This window comes from Schistosoma mansoni (assembly GCF_000237925.1).
Source record: "Schistosoma mansoni, WGS project CABG00000000 data, supercontig 0182, strain Puerto Rico, whole genome shotgun sequence".
Lineage (NCBI taxonomy): Eukaryota > Metazoa > Platyhelminthes > Trematoda > Strigeidida > Schistosomatidae > Schistosoma > Schistosoma mansoni.
Genome location: NW_017386066.1, coordinates 409,635 through 434,544, shown reverse-complemented (window position 1 = coordinate 434,544; position 24,910 = coordinate 409,635). Strand labels below are relative to the sequence as shown.

The following is a 24,910-nucleotide window of genomic DNA, read 5'->3' as shown; positions in this document are numbered from 1 at the left end:
GGCGGCGGCATATTTACAACTGAAGGACATTTGGAACTCAAAACAAATGTCTATCAACCAACACCAAGATCAGAATTTTCAATACAAATGTCAAGAGAGTTCTACTGTATGGGGTGGAGACGTGGAGAACTACGAAATTCATCATTCAGAAGGTACAAGTGTTTATCAACAGTTGTCTACGCAAGATACTTCGGATCCGATGGCCAGACACTATCAGCAACAAGTTACTCTGGGAGACAACAAACCAGATTCCAGCGGAGGAAGAAATCAGGAAGATGCGCTGGAAGTGGATAGGACACACTTTGAGGAAATCACCCAATTGCATGACAATGCAAGCCCTCACATTGAATCCTGAAGGCCAAAGGAGAAGAGGGAGATCAAAGAACACATTACGCCGAGAAATGAAGGCGGACATGAGAAGAATGAACAAGAACTGGATAGAACTAGAAAAGAAGGCCCAGGACAGAGTGAGTTGGAGAATGCTGTTCGGTGGCCTAAGCTCCATTGGTAGTAACAGGCGTAAGTAAGTAATTTAGTTAATAGCAGATCAAAGATTTCATGGATATTTACTTTCTGTGATGGTTTTTAATAAGTTGATTGACTTAATTTGTAATAATTCTACTATGAGAGTCTTTTGTTAGTTTTCTTCGATTAATCACTCCATTCCAATTATGACTGCTTTATTTCGATTGTATATAGTGCTCAAAAATAAAGTTTGATTACATTATTAACGCAATTATTCTTTCTTATTATATAATTTTCTAGATTGAAGTTGCTACAAGAAATCGATTTGAAAAATCTGAATGGTTTAAAACATTCTATCGTCCAAATGCTGTTGTATCCGCAGCATTATTCTGTTATCCAAAATGTTCAGCTATTATGTGTAATCTTTCTGGAATATTAATAGTTCTAATATTTCTATGCTCAATCATACATCAATTATAATAAATGAAATGACTTCATTCAATTTTTCAAATGTCAATTCCATGACTTCAATAGAAAGACAACAAGAACAACATTCTCAAATCCACTTACGTAATCCAACTGTCATCAGAGTATCCAAGTGATAATGTTCCATTTTTTTAAAAAAAGACTTTATGATCAGCCATGTTCATTTCTGAATGTTTAGAGTACAAAGCTTGTTTAACCAAAAGTATTTCACAAAACGTTGTTGCATTTAATTTTCAAACAAATGAAACTCATTCATAATGTAAAAAAACAAAAAAATAAACCATACATCGAAATCTTCACACCCAAAATAGTTCCATATTTCGGAACCAGCTTTCTTCATGTTAAGCATTTATCTTATCTATGTATCAAGCATGAAAAAATTTCATCTATCCTTATTTTATAATCAGAGCTTTTGTTGATTAGTGTATTCTTTATCATTTACCTGTACTAATTTAGTTGAGTGATTGTCTCTCTTTTTGTATATGTATATATAAGATTTGAGTATTAAACATTTAACTACTCATTAGTAGCATAAATCATTTGAGTTAATTTATACGTAATTTCTGTTTGGTAATTCGAAAATCGATGTCATTTTTTGTTCTTGGCTTCTTTTTCTAACAATTGCAGGTATAAATATTGATATCATTGTATACCTACTTTCTTAATTTCTGGGATTTTTTTCTCTTTTTATGCGTGACTTTTCATGAACTCTTTCTTTCTTGTTGAAATATACTTTGTTAATGGGTAATCCTCTTGAAAAAGAGGTAATTTAGAGTTAGCATAATAGAAATACTTCACTTTTTTTAAAGTCATTTTGCTTTAAATTCATCTAACTATTGAACTGACAAGAAGTTTTATTATTTAACTTTGTGCTCGATGACTGAGGAGAAATGAATTAAGTAGGAACTAGAAAACAAATGTTCTTCAATGTGTTTAAATAATTGATTTCAGTAGTATATACAGTGGTACTAAACAACCAAAGTACAGTAAGAATGAGTAAACACAATCGAAGTGAAACGATTTTCCTTTATTGAAGGTGAATGTGTATTGACGTTTGGTGAAATAAATGTGTAAAATTAGTTTTATGGAAGCTGTCTAAACAATGTACTAAGTTATCTGGCGTCTTTTAGGTTCCATAGTATTCATTTGCTTTTACTGGCTTGTATGAGTGTATATTTAGTGTTCCAACTGGTTAGGTAATCTTACAGCGAATCATTCAATAGTACTATGTTAGTTTTGTGGAAAAAAACGACTAAATATTAGCAATAATCCAGTTTGAGGATTTATCAATAACAATATGTTATCTATAAACGGATGAGCTTATGTAGATTCAAAATCGCAATAAAATTATTTGCATGGAAGAGAAAGAGGAAATTGGAGGACCTATTACATTAAGCTGCTGCATTGCATGAAGTATAAAATATGATCAATTTTTTCTAAATCTTCTTAAGGATTTGTATGTTAGGTGGTTATTCCCATTCAGTCTGTTGCTGACTTCTTTGTGAGAGATACATTAAGTCAGGAAATTTTTGTGTGTGCCTTCTGATAGCGTATTATAAACAACATGTATTCAAAGTTACTTAAATTATTATTGACACAGACACATCACCGAATTTTAGGTGGTATTTTTCGGCTCCACAGCAAAGACAGATGGGTATATAATATTTTTATGTTCTATATATCTTACTCGATTCTAAGGAACCACTGGATTACTTAGAAACTCTAGTACAAGCGTTCGTGCATGTATATTTAGGTGATTGTATTAATTAAAAAGTACAGCATTAATGAACTGGATCAAGTCTCCTTTAATAATTGAATTAACTAGTGGCATTAGAATTAAGCCTCTTTGTAAATGAATTGGATTTATATCGATAATACCTCTAGAATTTCCAACAATTGTTTTATGGTTAAATCAATCCAGCATGGCATCACATTGATCTAACATGTAATGCATTTAAATGAGTCCCAAGTGCTGGAAGTGTCGCCTGATCAATGTGCATTAGATATTTATAGACCATGGTCACGCCGATGGGAAATCTACCAATGTAAAACTCCTCTGGTTCTCAGTCTCAATAGAACTACCAACCCACTTTGAATATCGGATACTGTTGTGAAGGAGCACCAAGTGACTAATCAAACTACTAATTTTCTCTTCAACAACGTGGGAGGACTAAGAAGTGAAGCATTAGAGATAAGAAAGCATATGCTCCTAGTTGAATCCGAAGATCATAGTTCTAACAGAAACATGATTCGCTACAAAACTTCTTGGACAAGGAAGTGCACATGTCAGACTTGACGCTTTTCCGATGAGATGAAGCACAAAAATATAGAAAGTGGAATAGCAATGTGCATTAGCATCCTATTCAAAGCCTTTATACGATATAGTATAAACCTGGTAGAAATAACTGAACATGCTGAAGGTGCTTTATCACAAACAACACAAGATACTTGATTGAAGGAAAACATTGGTACCCCATAGGTCCTAATGCCTAGAAATTATTTATGTATTTGAACAGGCAAAGACATTAACAATGAGACACCAAAGTCATATGCACCACACAATAGCAATGAGCACAGTAGCAGTTATCACGGATTTGTATGAGGGTCTTAGTACTGGCTAGGCAGTCAAACAAAAACAGGTAGTTTTCTTAGAGGACCACTCTCGGAACCTTCAACCTGATGAACTAATCCACAGGATAGCTTTAAATTAAGGTTCTTCAATTTTCCTAGATGGATCCTCCCTAACCAGCAACACGGTTAACGGTTCCCGACATTCTCTTTTTATCCTCTCAATTTTGTAAACAACACCCCCGGCTAGAGGAGGCGGTGAGTAGGACTTCTCTGGCAGTGGCTGTACACACATGGTCATGTGAGAGCATTTCGTGAGAGTACCTAACTCTCCCTACCCTCAACTATAATAGGGCATTTAGAGGGAACGCACAGGAAGATAAGATAACACAGGAGGCATCACAACTCTCACATCCGTGGTTCGACCTGAGACTTCAATACTCCGTCCCTCAGTCTCAGTACATAAAATATGATTTCTATAGAGTGGCTCCACTAGCGACTTTTCGCAGCTATTAGAAGTTTGAGACTGAATAGACATGTAGGTCACTACACTTATCGTTGTATGGACGAATAACCCCAAAAATCATACTGTTTACCTACAACCAGCTTCCATCACCTAGCGAATGGTGTTTTTGATCAAGTAAAAAAAAGAAGTAGTAACCAGGGAACTATCACATATAACCTCATAGCAAACAATATGCCTCTGAGGGGCGAGAATGCCTTCATTTTTGCAGCGACTATAAGGGAGCACCTTGAATACACCCGATTACCACAAAAGTGATGGAAGCTAACAATGCATGATCACTGGGTGATAGTGATGGATATTTTTCTAAACGCTATGGTACAAACTGTAGTTCAAATAAAATACACACCTGTAAAGAGGGGATTGTGACTAAGGCGATGAACAGAGTGTCTACCACAGGCGAAACGGAATGCCTACCACAAACGGAAAGTTTCCCTGAAGGATCCTGACGGTAGCTGTCACTTAACATTAAGATACAGACGCAATAACAAATCTTGGAACGACAGGAAGTACTTTTTGGTCAAGCTATTAGTAGCATATTACTAACCTGGAATATTTAAATGTGTTGAAGATCTAACAAAAACTTAACGGCCATTGAGTCTGTGCCCTCAAAGAGTGTGATGATGAAATTCTTTCCAGTCTGCAGATATCAGAAATTTTTATAGCCAACTTCACTGTTCATTGCAACTACAAACGCACGGGCACGAAACTATCCTCCGTGAAGCTCAACACGGGTTTAACGATCACAAGTCCTTCATGTCTAGTCTTCTGATATCATAGGACTTCTGTACAACGTGCTGTGACCGAAAGCTACATCGTAAACGTCATCTACACAGTAACACACTTACTAATATAGGAGAAGGCTGTGAAAATGAGCTTCACAGATTCACTTCTACCTTGGTTCTTAAAGTACTTGGTAAAAATCGATTCACATCAGTGTATATAGAGTGCATGGGAGAGGAAGGGTATCAATATCGTTTTATTCACAGTTAATCCGTTATTTTTCTGCACAAGGAGCACGATGTCATTCCCAAATATTTTTCTTGGATTTTCATTAGGAAACTGATATATCCGAAAGGTTCACAGTTCGATGAAATTTAATATTGATTCTTTTTTATGAAATGGTATAACAATCTCATAGTTGACGTTGAGAAATTACTCAACCCAACTAAGCAACATATCAAAAATAACTTGAATCGGTTGCTAATATGCGTGACGAAAATGAGGGAAAACTGTCCAGCTTGTACTAGATCATGACGAAGGCGACGAAAATTTCTTATTGGAAACTAAGCTTTGTTGTTTAACTTACTCACAACAACAATAGATGTCCTTGTAAAGGTCGCGCCAAAACTGGGATTTTACCGTTTGTATGGCTCTATGTGTAGCTGCTTGTGTTTTTGTAAGTAAGCTTTCGATAATGGCTGATTGTTTGATTCTGGGTAAAAGTAATTATACGGAAAATATTGATCATAAGTGAACAAATCTGTTTTCCACTGGAGACGATCTATACTTTTACAAAATCCATCCGAATGGTCTGACGTTTTTCTTTTTCTTATCGTATACCTTTATAGTTTTGTAATAATGTGAAATATTTGAGTAATACATACACTACTATGTTGTAGAAACAGCCGTGCGAAATTACATTCCAAGTCGTATGCAAAGCGATAATGTAGTTTGAGCAGTTGATTCTATACAAAACATGATTTTTATGACGTATCATAAACTTGGAACATACTGAATATAACTAATTGTCGGTAAAGGGCTATGATGAATGAACTGTGAAACGCATAGTAAGGAGATAAAGCGTGAATTACTATATTTATTTTCTAACTTTCACGTAGTTCAGTTAACTGAAACATTCCCATCGCTGTATCAAGGCAGTAATTTTAGCTAAGTATCAATGATGATAAAGGTACTGAATATACAGTACTACCCTATAGACCATGGTAAGAAACTTCCATTTTGTACGCCTAACTTATTGGCTAGGAAGCTCTTGTGAAATACACAGCTGCCTAAGGTGCGAGAATTATTTTCCTTATCTAGTTTGGCGAACTAAACCTGATTATATTTTGTCACTGTTCTTATTTTGGGTCAATATGACGTCATGTAAACATGATTTATGTAACTATACTCAACATACTGAACAGCGGAAATTTCATGGAAAATATTGGAGACAGTAATAAGTAAATTTATGCACAACTCATATAAGCAAGTAAATAAGTTCAGTCATTCTAACAGGCCTGTGATAATATCCCTTAACTGATTGCTTTTTCACATTTCATACCAATCCAAGTTGGTAAATTATATGTGGTGCATATATATCTGGTGCCCCCTTGTACCAATATTTGTGTTCAAATAAATAAATAAATAATAAGCCATATGAAAGTCCCCAGTTTGTTGTACGTAAAATAAATTCAGGTCCCCTTAGTCAGTATTTTGAGACGGCATCACTTATTAAATCACCGCCCCTACTGTTAATAAACACACTCTAGTACCTGTTTAATCTACAAACATATTCGAGCAGTCGTTGATAGACAGCTATTACAAAACACTCCTTTGTCGAATATCCTTTGCTTAGGGAATTCAGGTCACATAAAAATAGGCTCATTGTACGCCCAACCATTTCATCCATGCTAACGTTGCAAAAAGGCCAAGCATGATCCATATTCGCTCAAGCAGCTCTGGGTTTATCTTGTATACTTTACCTCTAGGAGTCAAGTAGCTATTCAGAGACCGAAACACTGATCTTCTCAACTGCTTTCATCAAGAAATGGTGATTGGTTGTGTATAGCAGACTATTTTGGAGTAGATTCTCGTTCAGATAATCAAATATAACCCTGACATCGTCAGTCAGTACGTGTGGTCTTGCCTGTCCCTATGTTGCGTATGATTGACGGTGTTAAAATTGGATAAAAATGTTGCATATCCATTCAGATCATGGAATAAATTTACCAGTTTCACTCAAGTTAATCTACTACACTTTTTGCGAAGTATGAGCAGTGTAAAGAAAGCCAATATTTTTGGTGTAACACAATCTACCCACACCCTGATAATCGTTACGTCACGCAGGATGATTTTGAGAATGAATGCAAAATTAATCTCATCCCTTAGTGGTAGAGCACTGTTGAGCGTTAGTTCTCACACAACGCAGCTGCTCCCCGGTTAAATTTCTGTGTCCATTCTTGTGAATGTCAAAGTATCCGGGTTTCTTTTGCAGCTCCGCTTTGCTAATTGGAGCACATGATAACGAAATGAAATTTGCTGGGACAAACAAGTCGAAATGTCTTTTAAAGTGGTTTGTTCATTGCCTTAGGCATGTTTGTAGATTGCTACGTGATGAGCTATGAACTTCATATGTCGTTCCAATGACACCAAGATCACTACTGGTAGTGGCTGTGATGTGTTAAAACAGCCTTCATTATTTATTAGATGGGGTTCCTACCTCCTACCTAGCAGCGTGTTGTGACTAATCAGATTCCAATGTCCTTACGGGGACTTAATAAAACTTCCCGTTTGAACATGTTGTACATGCAGTCCGTATGAACAGACACAAAAGTCAAAAAGTTGTAAGTTCTATCCGAATAAATGCTTTTTTAACAAGTTTCCTGCCAACAATTTGAAATTTATTCATCATTGTATACTGACGTAATTTTATCACAATTTCTAGGTATGCTTTATCTTACGGATACACTCTGTATCCAGTGACTGTATTTGGTATGGTATTTGCGATTCGTCTGATCCTGCACACCAGAAATATTGTTCGTACAATGGTACTGCGAAAGCGTTAAGCAACGATGGTTTCAAAATACTATCCAGTCTATGTCCTAATTATGCTGTGGGCAATGCAAAAGTTTGTTGTGATGAAGATCAGTTGAACTATTTTTCAAAATCTGCTTCACTTGCTTCCATGTTGTTAAAAAGGTATACTTGTGCTTGCTTTTTACCCAATTATCTCAATTCCATAACACTCATCTATTGTTTTCATTTGAATCATGTAATAAACGCAATGCTAGTTAAGATTACGACAACCAAATTAGCTTTCGTTGGATACCACTTTTATTGAACTGAAAATTGTCCTAAGTACGTAGTAAGGGGAATATCTGACCATTTTTCATGTATTTAGGCGTGGCGTCTTTAGCTATGTACTCAGAGTAAGGCAGATCAAAGCACTTCAGATCATTTAAATAATATTTTTCGTTAATTTGTGACACTAGTGGTCAAATCATCGATGTTGGTAATATTTGAGTAGTTCCTAAAGAAAACACAAAACCGCGAATGGTTGAAAAAAAAACTATACTATAGGAAATGTCAGCATAGGTTAAGAAATTTGCTTAAATAATAGTAGACTAGATAAGTCGTGTCTTAATAGTTCTCAATTTAAAATGTCTCTCTCCTACTGTCATCACCTTTTCTAGTTTTTATCACTTCATTTCCTTTTTTCTTTAAATTTGTGTCCATAATTTTGAAATAGTAGATTGTTGAACTATAGTCCCAGTTATAATCCCGAATAGTTAGTTGCATTATCAATGCTAAGAGACATGTTCGTATGTTTTTACTTTCCTATGAAAATATTTGCCATACAGAGCTATCTATTTACAGCTTTATTTCTGTTTTCAGTTACAACTTAAGCCGATATGCATTTGTACTAGGCTTTATATTGTCTATAAATCAACAGCTGTTTTCGTAACACTTTTATGTGTACTGAAATAACTGTAAACAATGCTAATATTACAGTCTAACCAGTACTTTTAGGTTTTATTGGCGTGATGTTTTTTTGCCGTAATTAATCCTACCTTATTATCATCCATTTTCTTCTTGATTTACTAGTAAAGTGATTTTAATAATTTTGAAAATTTTTTAGATGCCCAGCATGTTTCGCTAATTTTCGACTGCTTTTTTGTGCTATGACTTGTGATCCAAATCAAGCACTGTTTATTGAGCCTACCATTAAAGGGAAATTGGTTGAATCGATTACGTACACATTGACCGATCATATGGCTGATACATTTTTCAATAGTTGTAAGGTAATATAATATTTAAAATTGAAAATATTTATTTACATAAAAATATGATGATTATGATGATCGACTTCGGAGGCATTTTTTTAAAGGATTGCTAAACAACATACACATAAAATGACTATGGTAGTCCATGGTTTACGATTTAGTAGTTATTCAATTCTCAAGCTCATAAGCTTTGTAATATAAAACACTGGTCGTTTGATTCAAGTATTTTAGAGGTCGAGTTGTCCTGTTTAAACTGGTTTTGGACCTCAGTGTACTGTCAATGGTGTATTTGTTTAAATACATAGATATTATGAACCATACTCTGTGAATATTAGGAAATAAATATCATTGAGTAGCAGTCTTGATATTCCCTAAATAGTTAATTAAATCTTATTGGGTACTATTTAGGCCAGCCTTTCAACTTCTTTCACAGAACTTTGTTGCCTCCAAGAAGATTTCCGCCAAATACGATCCTTGACCCACTTCTTGAAGTTAGAAACCGTTTTATAACCGAATCACATTTCAAAGTCATTTTTCTTACCAATTAATTCACTGATTTAATTAACTAGAAATATACATAATCAGCTTGTTCTATAGATTTTTCAATAAGGTACAAATGGATTTTAATTCTAAATATAACATTTTTACAGGTGTGGTGCATATATATCTGGTGCCCCCTTGTACCAATATTTATGTGTTCAAATCAATAAATAAATAAGAATACTCAGAAGGGGTTTTTCATGGTTGAAATGTCTAACTTCAACCAATCCACGAAGTTTGAGCAACCGTTCACCAGTTGTCTTCAGTGAGTTGATATCTCACAACAGACCTGGTTGAACTCCATTGGTCACTGTTTCCCAATAGAACTCCAGGACATGTATCTTGAAGTCAGCCACTAGTGAGCATATGATTATAATCACAAGGGGTTTCGTGGAGATTTCATTATTTTTCATAGTTGAAATCATGAGTCAATTGAAGCTAGACCACCATGGAAAACCTATTAAAAGGAATCCTTAAAACTGAACTTGATATTTGTTTATCCTACAAAATAATCATTCTGATGGGGTTTTGTCTTAGTGCGATGGCTTGGCGAAATGACACCGTTAGTCATTAACTAGACTAGTTTCGGAAAGTAATACGATTAATGTAATCTGTTCAACTTGTTATGACGTCTTTATCTTGTTATAATTCAGAACAGTATGACATTACGATCACTTTTTATTGTGTTATATCATTGTTACTTATTATTTTACCGAATTTCGCGATAAATTTAATCATGTAGAATTGATTGAAATTGGGAATTTTTTTTCTTCCATTTAAGTACATAAAACTTGTACTGTAGGCGACTGGAAAGAAGTTATATCCAGTAATTTACCTTAGAAATAGTGATTATATGTGAATAGGTTAGTTGAGCTCCACAATAATTATTGTGTGGTCAAGTTGTACATTATAGTGGGTAGTTTGGATGGTGGTGTGAAACATCCAGCAAAATGTTGTAGGGTTATTTCCAGTATTTATTTTGGAAGTAACCAACTTGGAGTTATCATTGATAAACCATATTTCGTGATATTAAGTGGTTCTAATGTTAGTTCTACTTCAAAATCTAGTTAAAAAATATGACTGATGTGCTATAAGTTGTTTTTCTTTACCCTATTGTTGTTAATGGTCTTAACTTCATAATATAACATTAGCAACGTGTGTTTCATATGAGGTTACAGGTGTAGTTTACCGCTAGATACGGAACTATGTAAATCCCATGTCATGGAGAACACATTTTTCATAGTTTTCCAAAACTCCCGGAGAAATATGATATATTCTTGCACATTCGAGCTTTGGTTAGCAGTGTAATTTATTGCAGACATTTCGTCTTATTCGGGAATCATCAATTAAATGTACCTGCATCCTAGTGTTGATGTTCACATTGAAACTTGAACTCAGCATCGATTAAAACCGTTGTAATAATAATAATAATAATAATAATAATAATAATAAAACTTATCATATAAACCTTCACGAATCGACGAATCATTTATTCGCTTACCAAAAGCAATAGTAGTCCTTTCACTGAATGAAACCATCACATTTTTAAAAAAATCTTTTGACAGGAAGTTACATTTGGTAGTAATCGTGCAATAAGTTTGATGTGCGGCACTGCTGATTGTACACGTGAATTATTATTAGAGAACCTTGGTAAATCAACTGATGGTGGTCGTAGTCCATTTGACATTCGATTTAATGTTGTCAATTCGTTAATTTACAAAAATTCTCAAACTATTCGGCCATTTGATTCGTTGGCTTATCAATGTAATCAACGTGTTCCGAAACGTGCTAGTGATCCTGGTGGTCCAGCTTGTTCATGTATGGATTGTTCAAGTGCGTGTTCATCAGAACCACCGGATTTACCACCACAGCCTAGTGAACCGACAAAAATCTTTGGTATGTTTTTTTTGTGAACTAAATTCTATGAATAATTTTTATCATTGATCTAAATTATTTGCAAAAGTAGTTAGATTTGACGCCCAAAGAGAAGCAGTCATTCGGTGACCGATATAAGTATTCAAATTGTCCGCACCGTGCCTGTCTGCAACTTGGCACTGCTTCCGACATCACACTCATTAGCAGAAGAACCTGGAAGCATTTTGGAAATTCTCAGGTGCTCCCAACAACCCAGTTAGCCCATAGTGCATCTACAGGGAAATAAAATATTATTGGAGAGGTATGTTGTACAGTTTCAAAAGGAAATGCAAAGACGAATGCAACATTATATCTCACATAGAGTCTAGATCTAATAGAAACACTTCAGCTAGCAAACCACTCTAGTTATCATTTATGCAGTTGCGTAACTACTAACGAACCAGCGGAGAAGAACCTCAGGAACGTCTTTTTGGCGAAACATAGTCAAGTGTTCACGGAAGAACTGGGGGAGGAGAGGGTATTCTAGAACAATTGATCAGTAAACTCTTAATGTCTTACAGAGTTACCCCCAATCCGGCAGTACCAGAAGGAAAGTCACCAGCCGAGTGTACGTTCGGAAGGAAAATTAGGACAGTCTTTAATAGTATGTTGCCGCCCAGCAAGACAAATAAACCTACGAACGAGTATCGGACGGTCACTCGCAGCTTCCAGGTGGGCGAAAGGGTACTTGTCAAAACGTATCAAGGTAACAGGAAGTGGGAACCAGGTGTTATAGAACTTCGGGTTGGAAATGTACTGTACTTAGTCCAGAGAAATGTTGAAACGTGTATAAAACATATATATCAAATTCAAAGGGATGGCAGAACATTGATCACACAAAGTCGCCTCCCGTTTCAAATGCTCGTGGATTCATTCCAAAAAAGCCCTAAGCAGAACGAACGTGGAAGATATAAAAGACGAAAGAGCAAAGCGGGACAACCTTCAAGAGTGATGAGCCGCAAGAGAAATGCGGTAACCACGTTTCAGGTTGATCCGAGAAAAAAGTCTTACACAAGAGACTTTAAAGGGGGAGGTGTGAGGATGGTCCAGAGGTGAACTTGAGGAAGGAGCTCGGAAGGAGCTAAACATATTCCATCCAATCAGCTTTTGGAAGAATATTCCAGAATCACTACGCGTAGTTTCTCTGTTGGACAGATGCTAATAACCCCCTGTGTGCGGATGTGTTGGGGATGTTAAATCCCCAGAACTTACTTGGTAAATGACTTATTTTTGTAATTTTATTTTGAAAATTTGAATTTCCTCGTTTTTGCGCCAAAAGCGCTCCTTTCACCTTCGAGTCGTATTTCCCACTTGGAAATATCTTAAACGATATTGGTCCGTTGTATTTTTTTAGTGTGCTATTTTGTAATGCTTCCCACCTGCTTCGGTTTGAGCACCCGGGCAGTATCACAGCCCACACACAAATAAATGAAATGATGAATTCTATTGACGATACTATTCTCGCTCACACTAGAAGCAAGACAATTTACACTATTATTATTATTACCATTATTATTATTATTACTATTATTTACTACGTCGCTTTTTCACTCCCTTTATTCTCAAATTGTGTATCCTTCCTTTCCAACTTATGCAGTAGCTCGCCCATGGTGGAAACTCTGTCCTATCTAAACGATCTCCAGTCACTGTCTGGTTGAAAGTGAATGCTTCCACCGATTATGAATACTGAAGCAGTCTTTCTGAAACCGCGTACACCGTTCAAGCTGGCTTCCTTCAACGTTCGCACACTAATGCAGATCGGACAACAGATGGGGCTGGCTATGTCTTTAGAAAGTCCATGTTGATGTTTGCTGTCTATCCGAGACCCGTATTCAAGACTCTAGTGAAGTACTACAAATTCGCTCTCCATCTGTCTCTTCGAAAAGCTTGTTTCACGTGCGCTTATCCGGGGACTCTGTGGCATCTTCGTCTGGTCTTGCAGGCGTTGGTGTTGCACTAAGCGCTAGGGCTGAGGCAGCACTAATCGATTGGATCCCCATTAACAGTCGGTTATGTGCTGTTAGATTAGAAAGTTCCATCAAAGTGAGAAGAAACCGGCGTGAGAAACGGTGTCTTTTCGTCATCTCCGCCTATGTCCCGACAGATTGCAGCCCGGATGCAATCAAGGATGAGTTTTACCACCAGTTAACAGTTCTTCTCCAGAAAGCGCGTTCGACAGATATTGTAGTATTAGCCGGAGACGTCTAGGCACAGAAGAGAGTCGTTTAGGTGGCCTATGGGGACTTGTTGGTCGCAGGACAGATAACGGGGACCGTTTGCTGCAACTGTGCACAGACCACAACCTGTTTCTGGCTAGCACTAACTTCCGGCACAGTCATCGCCGGTGTGCCACCTGGCGTCCTCCCTCTGCATCTCAAGCCTGGACTCAGATTGATCACATCGCGATCAGCTACCGCTGGCGTGGTTGTGTACAAGACTGCCGCTCCTTTTGGAGTACCTATCTGGAGTCTGATCATGCCCTGGTCTGCGCCAATCTCACCTTACTTTTCAGTGGCCGAAGGATTGACCACCACCAACGGATCGATGTTAGTAAGCTGGCTGCAACTTCTGTTGCAAGTAAGTATCGAGAGGAGCTAGCCTCTAGGCTAGGCGTAAGGACTGAGAAGCTTGGTGGTCGGAGCGTGCTAATGAGATGGAAGCAGCAGCTGCATCTGGTAACTGCCGGAAGCTCTTCCAACTCATCCGAGCCACTGGCAGCAAGAAGTCTGGTGTGAGTGAAACAATCTACGAGGATGATGGGATGCCAATCACTAACATCTCTCGACGTCTTGGACGATGGGCGGAATTTTTCGAAGGGCAGTTCAACTGGCCTGCTGCTCCGGCAACATCGACCAGTTTATCCTGCCCCCCATGGCCGGTGACGACTGATCCACCAAACGAGGCGGAAGTCCGCAAGGAACTCCAACTCTTGAAGCGCTACAAATCACCTGGCCCAGATGACTTACCTCCGGCTCTTTTTAAAGATGGTGGTGACTTTCTGGCTAAGGAACTGACTGTGTTGTTTGCAAAGGTTTGGGAGCAAGAAAGTGTTCCAACATCATAGAATGAGTCGATAGTCGTCCCTATCTTTAAAAAGGGTTCACGTTGTTCCTGTAACAACCATGGGGGGATAAGTCTACTTCTGATTGCGTCCAAACTATTGGCTTCTGTCATTCTTCGTAGGTTGTTTAAAACCCGAGAACGATTGACTCGCGAGGAGCAGGCTGGTTTTCGTTCTGGTCGAGGATGCATTGATCACATCTTCACCCTCCGCCAAATGTTAGAACACCGTCATACTTATCGCAGTTCATTGACATCTTAAAGGCCCTATATACGAACACCTCAGGCAGAGTGAAGGCATACAACCACCTTTCTCCCTTGTTCCATTCGAGCAGTGGGGTTAGGCAGGGTTGCCCGATCTCACCATTCCTCTTCAACTTTGCCATCGACGACATCCTGGAAACAGCTCTGATGGATGTAAGTAATGGCGGTGTGGATATGTTGCCTGGAGAACGACTCCTCGACCTTGAGTATGCGGATGATATTGTCTTACTGTGCGATAATGCCCAAGGCATGCAATCAGCACTTAGTCAGTCGGCAATCAGTGTCCGCAGGTACGGCATGTGCTTTGCACCTTCCAAGTACAAAGTACTCCTACAAGACTGGCAGGATTCTCATCCTGTACTCACCTTGGATGGTGAGCAGATTGAAGTAGTTGAGAAGTTCGTGTATCTAGGTAGCTATATAAGTGCTGGTGGTGGCGTGAGTGATGAGATTGATGCACGTATAAGGAAAGCCAGAGCGGCTTATACCAATCTGGGCCATCTTTGGCGCCTTCGTGATGTTAGTCTGTCTGTAAAAGGTCGGATCTACAACGCGTCGGTGAGAGCAGTTTTGCTCTATGCTTGTGAAACCTGGCCTCTCCGAGTTGAGGATGTTAGACGTCTCTCTGTGTTCGATCATCGTTGTCTCCGAAGGATTGCTGACATCCAGTGGCAACACCATGTTAGTAATGCAGAGGTTCGGCATCGTGTGTTCGGGCGCAGAGACGATAATTCAATTGGTGTCACCATCTTGAAACACCGACTTCGGTGGCTTGGACATGTTCTACGAATGTCGTCCCAGAGACTTCCACGCCGTGCATTATTTGCCGACTCTGGGACTGGTTGGAAAAAGCGGAGAGGAGGTCAGTGTATGACATGGTGTCGTGGCATGAAAGAAAGCTGCAAAGGGCTAGCTTCTGTTGGTCCTTCACGACTCCCTGGCTGGGGTCCGAGAGATGGTGCAACACAGTGGCTAGAGACGTTATCGGATATAGCTCAGAATAGAAGCCAGTGGCGATCCTGCTGCAACCTTCTTTTACTTTCTACATAAAGAGCGGTTCTAACTTTCTTAACTGAAAGAGTCTTCTGGTTGTACATTTTAGTCCGCCTTATCTTTTCATCCTTTCTCTTCCTACTTTCATTATTTTGTGTGGCGCATATGTATCTGGTGCCCTTTTGTACCAATATATATGTGTTTAAATAAATAAATAATGCTTCCCAAGGACAACTTTATACTGTTTATATAGGTTTGATTTCTTCCTATTGCGATTACTTGTACTTCGGCTGCTTACGGAATATATTTCCCCCTACTTCGCCTTGGACTTCTCATTCTAGTTAGCGGGGCCTGGGACAACGGATTAAATTAGCCTATAGTGTCACTGACCTTCGTTCGTTTATCGAGGAAATCGTAATTAGCATCAAGCATCTCAGGATAGGATAACTATAGTGATGATTTCGTTTTTACTAAAAACTATAAGTACCGGACAGTTTTGCACCATAATTGACACTGTTTAGAATAACATTCCTTCCACTTGTCTTCTATCTTCTCACTATGCGACTTGGGAAGGTTCTAGCGTTCGAGTGCTCAAGTTATACGCGACATACTAAGAATCCAAGTTCGAGATATAACAATATTTATGCATATTATTCGATGGCCCAATAGACTCTCTTCTACTCTCATATTCTCGCTCACTTTGCCAGGTTGGGGGGAGGGTTAGCACGTAGCACTTTGTGTATCAATATCAGATCTCGGACACCGCTCATTGTAATATCTACCCTTCCATTCTGTCTTTTAAAGTCACATTCTCAATGTTTACTCTTTCTACTTATTACTGCTGCTCTGTTATTTTAGTCTCTTTCGAAAATTGTCGGATTTATTTCTTTTCATTGTACTGTTAAAGTATGACAGCTCGATTCAATGCACATTTATGAACACTTCGAAGTTGATCATAATGCTGATGATGCATAAAGTCATCATAACTTGATAGTCTGTTAACTTGTTATTAGCACTCAAATTATAGAAATCAAGTTGGTTGTAGAAAGTTAAATAAACTTTATCTTCAATAATCTTATGATTTGCTTTTTTCATTTAATATTAAAATAAATTTTTTAGGTATCGATGTTTGGCTATTCAGTGGTTATATTGTTTTCTCAATACTGACAATTGGTTTTGGTACATATCAAATTACAAAACTTGTTTACGGTTATAATAGCGCATCGATTAGCAGTTGTTGTGCACCAGAATCGGATAGAGAACATCTTATACATCAACAACAACAACATCAAACTCGAAGTGAAAGTCAACCGGAAGGTAGAATTTGTTTGTTGGCCCGCTTGACAGCTTATTTTAATGAAATGCTGACGAAGGTATGTTAGTTAATTACCAAAATGTTATTCTTTAGGAATTAATTCGTTATCTAGAGAGAGTCAGAAAGCCAGTCGAAATAAAGTAACAACATTGAAACAGGTGTTTCGTTCTATTTTTTCAACAGCGTATATATTCACCTTCATGGCACATTGCACTCTTTTTGTCAAATACATTCCTTCTATCCATGTTATCGCTGAAACATTACGGAATTTACGGTTTATCAGTACAGGTTTTCGACAAATAATGTAATTGATCTTCCAACAACTATGTTATGCATCGGAGCTCTTTAGCAGACATAAATAATTTCGTTGACTTTTTGAAAATAAGCTTGTTTCATTAATTAATATGTGGCCAAGTTGTATCCATAGTTGTGATTCGATTTTTGTAACAAGAATAAGTGATGTTAGGATGATTCGATTGGTTGCAAGGGAAATGCCTAAACCAGCGTACTACAGCTCTATGAGATGTTAAAATCGATAATGTGAAATAGTGAATAGTATTTTGAGTGGTTGGAGGTCCTCTTACTAGTTAATAGCCCCCAAGTGCCTTGGTACGGCCGAGAGTGGGGAGGGCCGGCCCTCTCGAAATGCTCTCACACAGCCACACGTATACAGCCCCTGCCAGGGAAGTCCTACTCACTGCATTCTTGCACCACGGGTGTTGTTTACGAAATTGAGAGGACGAAAAGCGAATGTTCGGCGCTTGAACCGGGTTGTTGGACACGGAAAGTTCACCTAGGGGAGTTGGAAAACCACAATTCCAAACTAATGGTGAACATGGGCTCCAGTATCCTGTGGGGACAAATGGCGTATGAACCAATCGCCGGTCACTGGCTACCATGGGACTGCATCTCCTTACGATGCTCCACTGCCTTGTGGATCATACTTTTAGGTCGAATGCTCCAGGTGTGGTCCTCTAGAAAAATCATCTGCTTCGGTCTGGGCATCCGGGCAGTATCATAGCCATCACACAATTAAATGAAATGACAATTTTTTATGTGGCGCATATATATCTAATGTTCAAATAAATAAATAGATAACTAGTTAATACTTGTCTACAAGGCGTAACTACAGTCTTTGTGCAACTGCTACTACCTCATGGAATTCGAACCGTGGTCACCTAGTTACATAATGTAAGACGTTACCACTGAGCTATTTGGGTGGCGAATGACTTGTAGGAATGAGATACCTGTAATCGATTGGTCGCTGACAAATGTCATGCTTATCTAATCATTTAGCGCTGTTAGAATCCTATAGGTCAATCGCCACCGGAATAGCGCAGTGGTAACGTCTCATATTGTAGAACTGAGTGACACAGGTTCTGTTCCCATAGGGATCTCAACACAGTGCATATGATGACGCGTCACTTAGACTAATGATCACATCATAACTTAGTGAAAATCTGTCATTATTACAGAATATTGTTCATTAGTCGGTAACAAATCATTTATAGGGTGTTTATCAGATGTCAATCCATTGTAAAAGGCCTTCTCCGTCTATTTTTCTGTAGTGTTGTGCTTGATATTCAGGTCTTATTCTCCTCTTTCATTATTATATCATACAGTTTGATACATTTTGATCATTTTATACGTCAGTCAGCTACAACGTAGGACCAGGCACATATATGCATCGGTCCAAATTGCCATTCTATATAACAAATATTTTCCTTCGTTTTTGAAGAAAAATCCTTTTTAAAATAAAATTTAGTGGACAATTTTATCATCATCACTTATCATTTTTATTTTTCAAAAAATAATTCACCGATTTTGTTAGATGTTCGCGTTACATGGAAGATTAATTGCTCGTCATCCAATTAGTGTATTATTTGTTTCATTGGGTGTTATACTGGGGCTTTCAGGTGGTTTAGCATTTCTTCAAGTTACTACTAATCCTGTTGAATTATGGTCTGGTAAAGAATCACGTTCTAGATTGGAGAAAAATTATTTCGATCAACAATTTGGGTAAGTATTGTAAAAGTGGATTCATTGATATTATCGGCTTATATTATTTGGCAAAGTATTTAATGAATTTCGGTAGTTTTATCCTGACAACGAAAATGGTATCAAGAAAACAATCTTGAAACTTCTTACATACTAAGTAAGTTTCTGGTATATAATCTACGCAATGCGTTAGTGAGAACAGTTTTGCCTGTATGGTTGGGAAGCTTAACCTCTTCGAGTTAAGGATGTCTCATAACTCTATGTTCAGTCGTTATCTTTGAAGGATTGTTGGCATTCAATGTTTGCACCATGCTAGTGTTGCCAAGAATTGATAGTGTGTATCTTGAACACGCTTTATAAATTTCAATCTGGTTTTCGTTATTCAAAATATCCCTTTAGGTCCTCAAAAATCATACCCGATTTGTTACTCATGGAACCACGATTTTTCATCAGTCACTAGACAGTAGTTTCTAAGTCAGTGCATTATTTTATCCTTCTTAACTTTCCATCAGATGTCATCAGTATTGGTATGAATTTCGCCTAAACTTTTCTTAGTCGTAATTGTTGTGCACGAAGGATTTTCCGAAAATTAGTCCATCGGCAATAATCTAGACACTGAATTGGTGACTGTTTGATGCTTAAATCAACATAATTATCTAGCGGTTGTTCTGACCTTACTTTATGTTATAACGATCCCTTTTCTTGTATACACTAATGGGACGTTATTTTTCCTTAGACGAATATCTACACTAGATTCCCTCCCAGTGTCTACTCTATAGGACTTCAACGTAACTCACACACCCACACAAAAAGTAACGCAATCCAACAACAATGAATAATAATAATAAGGGCAGGAGAATATATAACTCATCTAACACCTGTCAGACTATCTACAAGTCTGACTAAGCAAAACAATCAATCATTATCATTCTCACCCTCACATCACTTCACCATTTAGTTCTCCACATTCCTCATTAGAATACTTGCCCTACATAAAAATCGCTTTTTTCTTTAATCTATCACTTCATGGACAGTTTACGTTTTTTCATTAATCTTCCTATAATTTAAACCTTCTGTGTACTTAGTGAATACACCATATGATTCTGTTTTATTCCCGCTAATCCTCATATACAAGTAAATAGTTAAGTTTATTTCATTGAATATCAGTGTACTTAAAACTGGAATAAATGAAATGAATCGTAAATGAGTTTTGATTAATGATTAGCATGATTATGATGGACTATTGATAAACTGTACTGTTCACAAGATTTTGCTCTCAGAATTAATCATGATGTGGTCAGTTCCTTTTAAGATATATACAATAAACGGTTAGGGTTGATTGTTTTTTTGTCTTTATTTAAAATGAAATCACTAATATAAACTATACTGTTATTGATATATGTTACTGATAAGTGCATAACAAACTACTGAATTTGGAATTTCTTCTTTTGCTATATTAAATTCAATACATGGTACTGTCAGATCTGATTAGCGTTTTTTTAGCGACACTACTAATCATCGTGGAGCAATCAATGGAGTGGAATTCCTCACTATACATCAACTTCATTGACTATAAGAAGGCGTTTGATAGTGTGGACCGGAGAACATTATGGAAACTTCTTCGGAACTATAGAGTTCCTGAGAAGATTGTCAACATTATCCAGAACTCATACGACTGACAACAGTGCAGAATGATGCATGGAGGACAGCTGACAGATGCATTTCCACTAAGGACCGGAGTCAGACAAGCCTGTCTACTCTCCCCCCTTCCTATTTCTTCTGGTGATTGACTGGATTATGAAGACCTCGACATCTGACAGGAAGCACCGAATACAATGGACATCTCAGAATCAGTTAGATGATTTGGACTTCACAGATGACCTAGCCCTCCTATCCCATAAACACGAACAAATACAGACGAAGACAACAAATGTATCAGCAGTCTGTGCATGAATAGGCCTCAACATACACAAAGGAAAAAGTAAGATTCTCAAATACAACACGGAGAATGCTAACCCAATCACACTTGATGACGAAACTCTGGAAGATGTAGAAACATTCACGTACCTGAGAAGCATCATTGATAAGCAAGGAAGATCTGATGCAGATGTAAATGCGAGGATTGGCAAAGGAAGGACAGCATTTCTACATTTGAAGAACATATGGAACTCAAAACATCTGTCAACTAATTTCAAAGTGAGAATCTTTAATACGAACGTCCAGACAATTCTACTGTATGGAGCTGAAAGGTGGTGAATTACTACAACCATCGTCAAGTAGGTACAAGTATTTACAAACACTTATGTACGGAAAATACTCAAGTCCATCAGGGAGCACCAGTTCCCTCAAGATTACAGGTACACCTAGCTGACGAGTGCCAAGTAGCACGAAACCTGGGTCCAGGGTTTCCTGTTGACCACCTCCAACCACCATCTTACCTCAATATATAGTGCACGCAGTGTCGAGCCATCTAGACTAGTGGCCACATTGCAACTTGATCGATAGCATTCGATCAGCACTAAGAAAGACTTGACACGCATGACATTGATCACCACCCAGTGATCAATCAATTGTGATTATTCTGCATGTGACATGATTTCTGATTTGGATCGTTTACTTGAAGATGTAATCGTAGAACCTGAAGAGATGTACACACATTTATATATAGTAATGCATCATTTGAAGCGATCCAATCCGATGACATATTACTATATTACTATTTTGTTTATCAATTTTCATTGCTGTGAAAGTTTATTCCTAATTACTTCATCATGTTATCTTTCATAGAGCATTTTATCGAATTGAACAAATTATTCTCCGTCCAAAAAATAATTCAAATTTTACACATAAAGCATTAGGCGATGCTTCAGGTGATGCTTTATTCGGTGCTGGACTCAATAAAGATTTTCTATTGAAAGTAAGCTTTATTTTGTTATTCTTTTTTTTCTTATTCTGGACTATTTTTACTGAACAGATTAACTAACTGATTACACTATAATACACAGGCTTTTATGCTACAGGAAGTAATTATTCTTTCATAATTAGAGATACATTTCTCTGACAAATGTAGGTTAATATCGAAGTTAAATCGATGGCTTCTCCTCGATCGTCTACAACCAAGCGATGTAGACTAATGTGCACCGTGACGTTCAGTTACCTTATTTATTAAATTCATTTACCATGTTAGGATTCGTGTCCTTGACTTTTATCCTCATTTATTATTTGAACACATAAACATTGGTACAAGGTGGCACCAAATATATATGCACCACACTTCGTCATTGAACGTTTGTGAGGAGTGGAATACTACCTGTACTCCCATGGGGAAGCGGGTGGTTTTCTTATTGAGTCACTCCACGAGCCTTTGAATTACAGGTCTAATCCACAAGACTGTGTAACAGCACTAGAAGATGTAGTCCGATGTTAGCCGTTGACCAAAAATAGATTCATACTCCATTTGTTCCTTTAGGATCCCTGAAGCACATGTGGACCATTGTTTCGGAATGAGAGTTTTCCAACTCCTCTAGATGAATCCTTCATATATACCAACCCGTTTAAAACGCCGAACGTTTGCTTTCCGTGCTCTCAATTTATTAAACACCACCCTCGTCAGTGGCTGTATACTCGTGGCCATGTGAGAGCATTTCGTGAAAGCTAGTGATACTACCACGTAGTTGCCAAAACGTATGTGTAGTGGGTGAGGGTTCAGGTTTGCAGTTCAGTGACTTATAGTAAAACTTCTCAGTCACCTTCCTTTGCTCTTACCGATTAGTAAAATTACAACCCAATCAACGCCAATTACCAGACTGCTTGTTATTGGTAGTTAGACGATAGTTTGTGAATGTTATTCATTGGTATTATATCAGCCCTACAGTGCACATACGTTCTCCAGAAAATAATATAACAATTGAATGCTCATGTTTGTTTATTTAGCAATAACTGAATCCATCTTATTTTTGTTGGGAATATGAGTTGGCAAATTAGTTTTGTACATCATCTCGTTATAATCTAGTTTTTTTATTTCACGAGTGTGACGTCGTGGTTAGTGTTATATACTCTGTTTGAGTTTTGTTGAGAAAAAAACTGATAGGTTTATAAAAGCTGCCTTCATTATAATATTAACTACATTAAGGAGCCGTACGATCCCAAATTTCAGATTCTAACCCTCTTATTTCCGTTTTAACATCCAGAAATCATCATTAACCTTCATAGTTATGAATGTAGCTCCAAGTCAAGTACACCACACTCTGTACCTAATTTATTTATTTATTATTTATTTAAACATATAAATATTGGTACAAGGAAGCACCAGATACATATGCTCCACAAAAATCTTATTCGATTTGTGTGAGGGCTGTGATACTGCCCGGATGCCCAAACTGAAACAGGTGGTTTTCTTAGGGGGTCACATCCGGAGCCTTTGACCTAAAGGTCTGATCCACAAGGCAGTGGAGCATCGTAAGGAGATGCAGTCCCATGGTAGCCAGTGACCGGCGATTGGTTCATACGCCATTTGTTCCCACAGGATACTGAAGCCCATGTGCACCATTGGTTTGGAATTGTGGTTTTCCAACTCCCCTAGGTGGACTTTCCGTATCCACCAACCTGGTTCAAGCGCCGAACATTCGCTTTTCGTCCTCTCAATTTTGTAAACAACACCGGTGCCACGAGAAGGCAGTGAGTAGGACTTCCCTGACAGAGGCTATATACGCGTGTCCATGTGAAAGCATTTGGAGAGGGAGAGCGGACTCTCCCCACTCTCGACCTTACCAGGGCATTTGGGGGCTGAATAAATAACCTAATCATCAAATAGAGGAGATCTCTTACTATTATTACTTTCGTCAAATGTTTTATTTTCCTTAATTTTCATTTATTTTATTTTTCTTGTATAAACAATAGGTAGCTGATTTACAAAATCAAATTCAAAATATTAAAGTTTATTTTGAAAAAGAACAAACATTTATTAATTTATCAAATATTTGTTTTCAACCACTGAAACCGGATAATCTTGGTTGTGCTATTACAAGTCCTATTGAATATTTTCAAAATAATCTGACTTTATTTAATACAATTGTAAGTAATTATTGTTTTTTTGCCTTGTTCATATATAATATATAATTGTCAACTGCATCTCTATGCTAATGTGGTATGACAACTCGAACTGATGTACGTACTTACGTACGAAGTTCTACGTTGTGAATACGTTAGGATATTCACAGGAATATCCCAAAATTATCTCAAAAGTAAAGTCGTATGTTTTCAGACTCTTCACATATTTCGCATGTTATTTTCTATTGGTCATTATTTACAGTTGTCCTAATTATAACCTTTACGTGTCCTTCCTTTCCATTGGTTACTATTAGTAGTCATCTTAACTGTATAAATATGCCTTGTCTGTAAACCATTTTTGACCTACTTCTGACCCCATAAACAATTCTTATTTAATGGCTGTGTTCTGGTTTACTGGAGGTTGGGGAACAGTATTGGGGTCGAACTAGGATATCTGAATTTGGTCAACCGGTAGAATTTCGTGTAGTCTTATCGCAATACGCTATATTTCGCGACGTAACAATTTGGCGACGGAGATTTTGCAAACAAGTTGCTGACTAGCTATGGATCCAGTTAAATTAGAAGACATCTGACCTACAAAACTTGTTAACACAGAATACCTCTAAAGTGTCAAGTACCATTTTCAACTAACAGAGAGTCACGCTTGCTGGTCGAGATGAGGTATCTTTATCTTTCTTGGTCATCCGAATCAGTTATGACTAGGAATGC

At 37.6% G+C, this 24,910-nt stretch overlaps 5 protein-coding genes across 5 annotated transcripts in view; all 5 read left to right on the top strand.

Annotated features, from left to right (window-relative positions):
- Smp_143410 (hypothetical protein) overlaps window positions 1-945 on the top strand; it is a gene marked incomplete at both ends in the record, with an annotated part of 57,544 nt that extends 56,599 nt beyond the window's left edge. Inside the window, one exon of the mRNA XM_018795043.1 lies at window positions 766-945. Coding sequence (XP_018647019.1) covers window positions 766-945 — 180 coding nt within the window. The remainder of the gene's footprint in view (window positions 1-765) is intronic.
- A 6,764-nt stretch (window positions 946-7,709) lies between these two features.
- Smp_188720 (hypothetical protein) lies at window positions 7,710-8,105 on the top strand (the record flags this gene model as incomplete). The annotated part of the gene is made up of 1 exon (XM_018795031.1): window positions 7,710-8,105. A coding segment is annotated over one exon (396 nt), but the record flags the coding sequence as incomplete, so codon positions are not given.
- A 798-nt stretch (window positions 8,106-8,903) lies between these two features.
- Smp_188730 (hypothetical protein) lies at window positions 8,904-9,065 on the top strand (the record flags this gene model as incomplete). The annotated part of the gene is made up of 1 exon (XM_018795020.1): window positions 8,904-9,065. A coding segment is annotated over one exon (162 nt), but the record flags the coding sequence as incomplete, so codon positions are not given.
- A 2,124-nt stretch (window positions 9,066-11,189) lies between these two features.
- On the top strand, window positions 11,190-11,501 carry Smp_177270 (hypothetical protein; the record flags this gene model as incomplete). Its single annotated transcript, XM_018795009.1, has 1 exon — window positions 11,190-11,501. The coding sequence occupies one exon, from the start codon at window positions 11,190-11,192 to the stop codon at window positions 11,499-11,501; it is 312 nt and encodes a 103-aa protein (XP_018647016.1).
- Window positions 11,502-18,965: 7,464 nt separating this feature from the next.
- Smp_039130 (niemann-pick C1 (NPC1)) overlaps window positions 18,966-24,910 on the top strand; it is a gene marked incomplete at its 5' end in the record, with an annotated part of 45,360 nt that continues 39,415 nt past the window's right edge. The window contains 2 exons of the mRNA XM_018794998.1: window positions 18,966-19,153; window positions 20,413-20,428. Coding sequence (XP_018647015.1) covers window positions 18,966-19,153; window positions 20,413-20,428 — 204 coding nt within the window. The remainder of the gene's footprint in view (window positions 19,154-20,412; window positions 20,429-24,910) is intronic.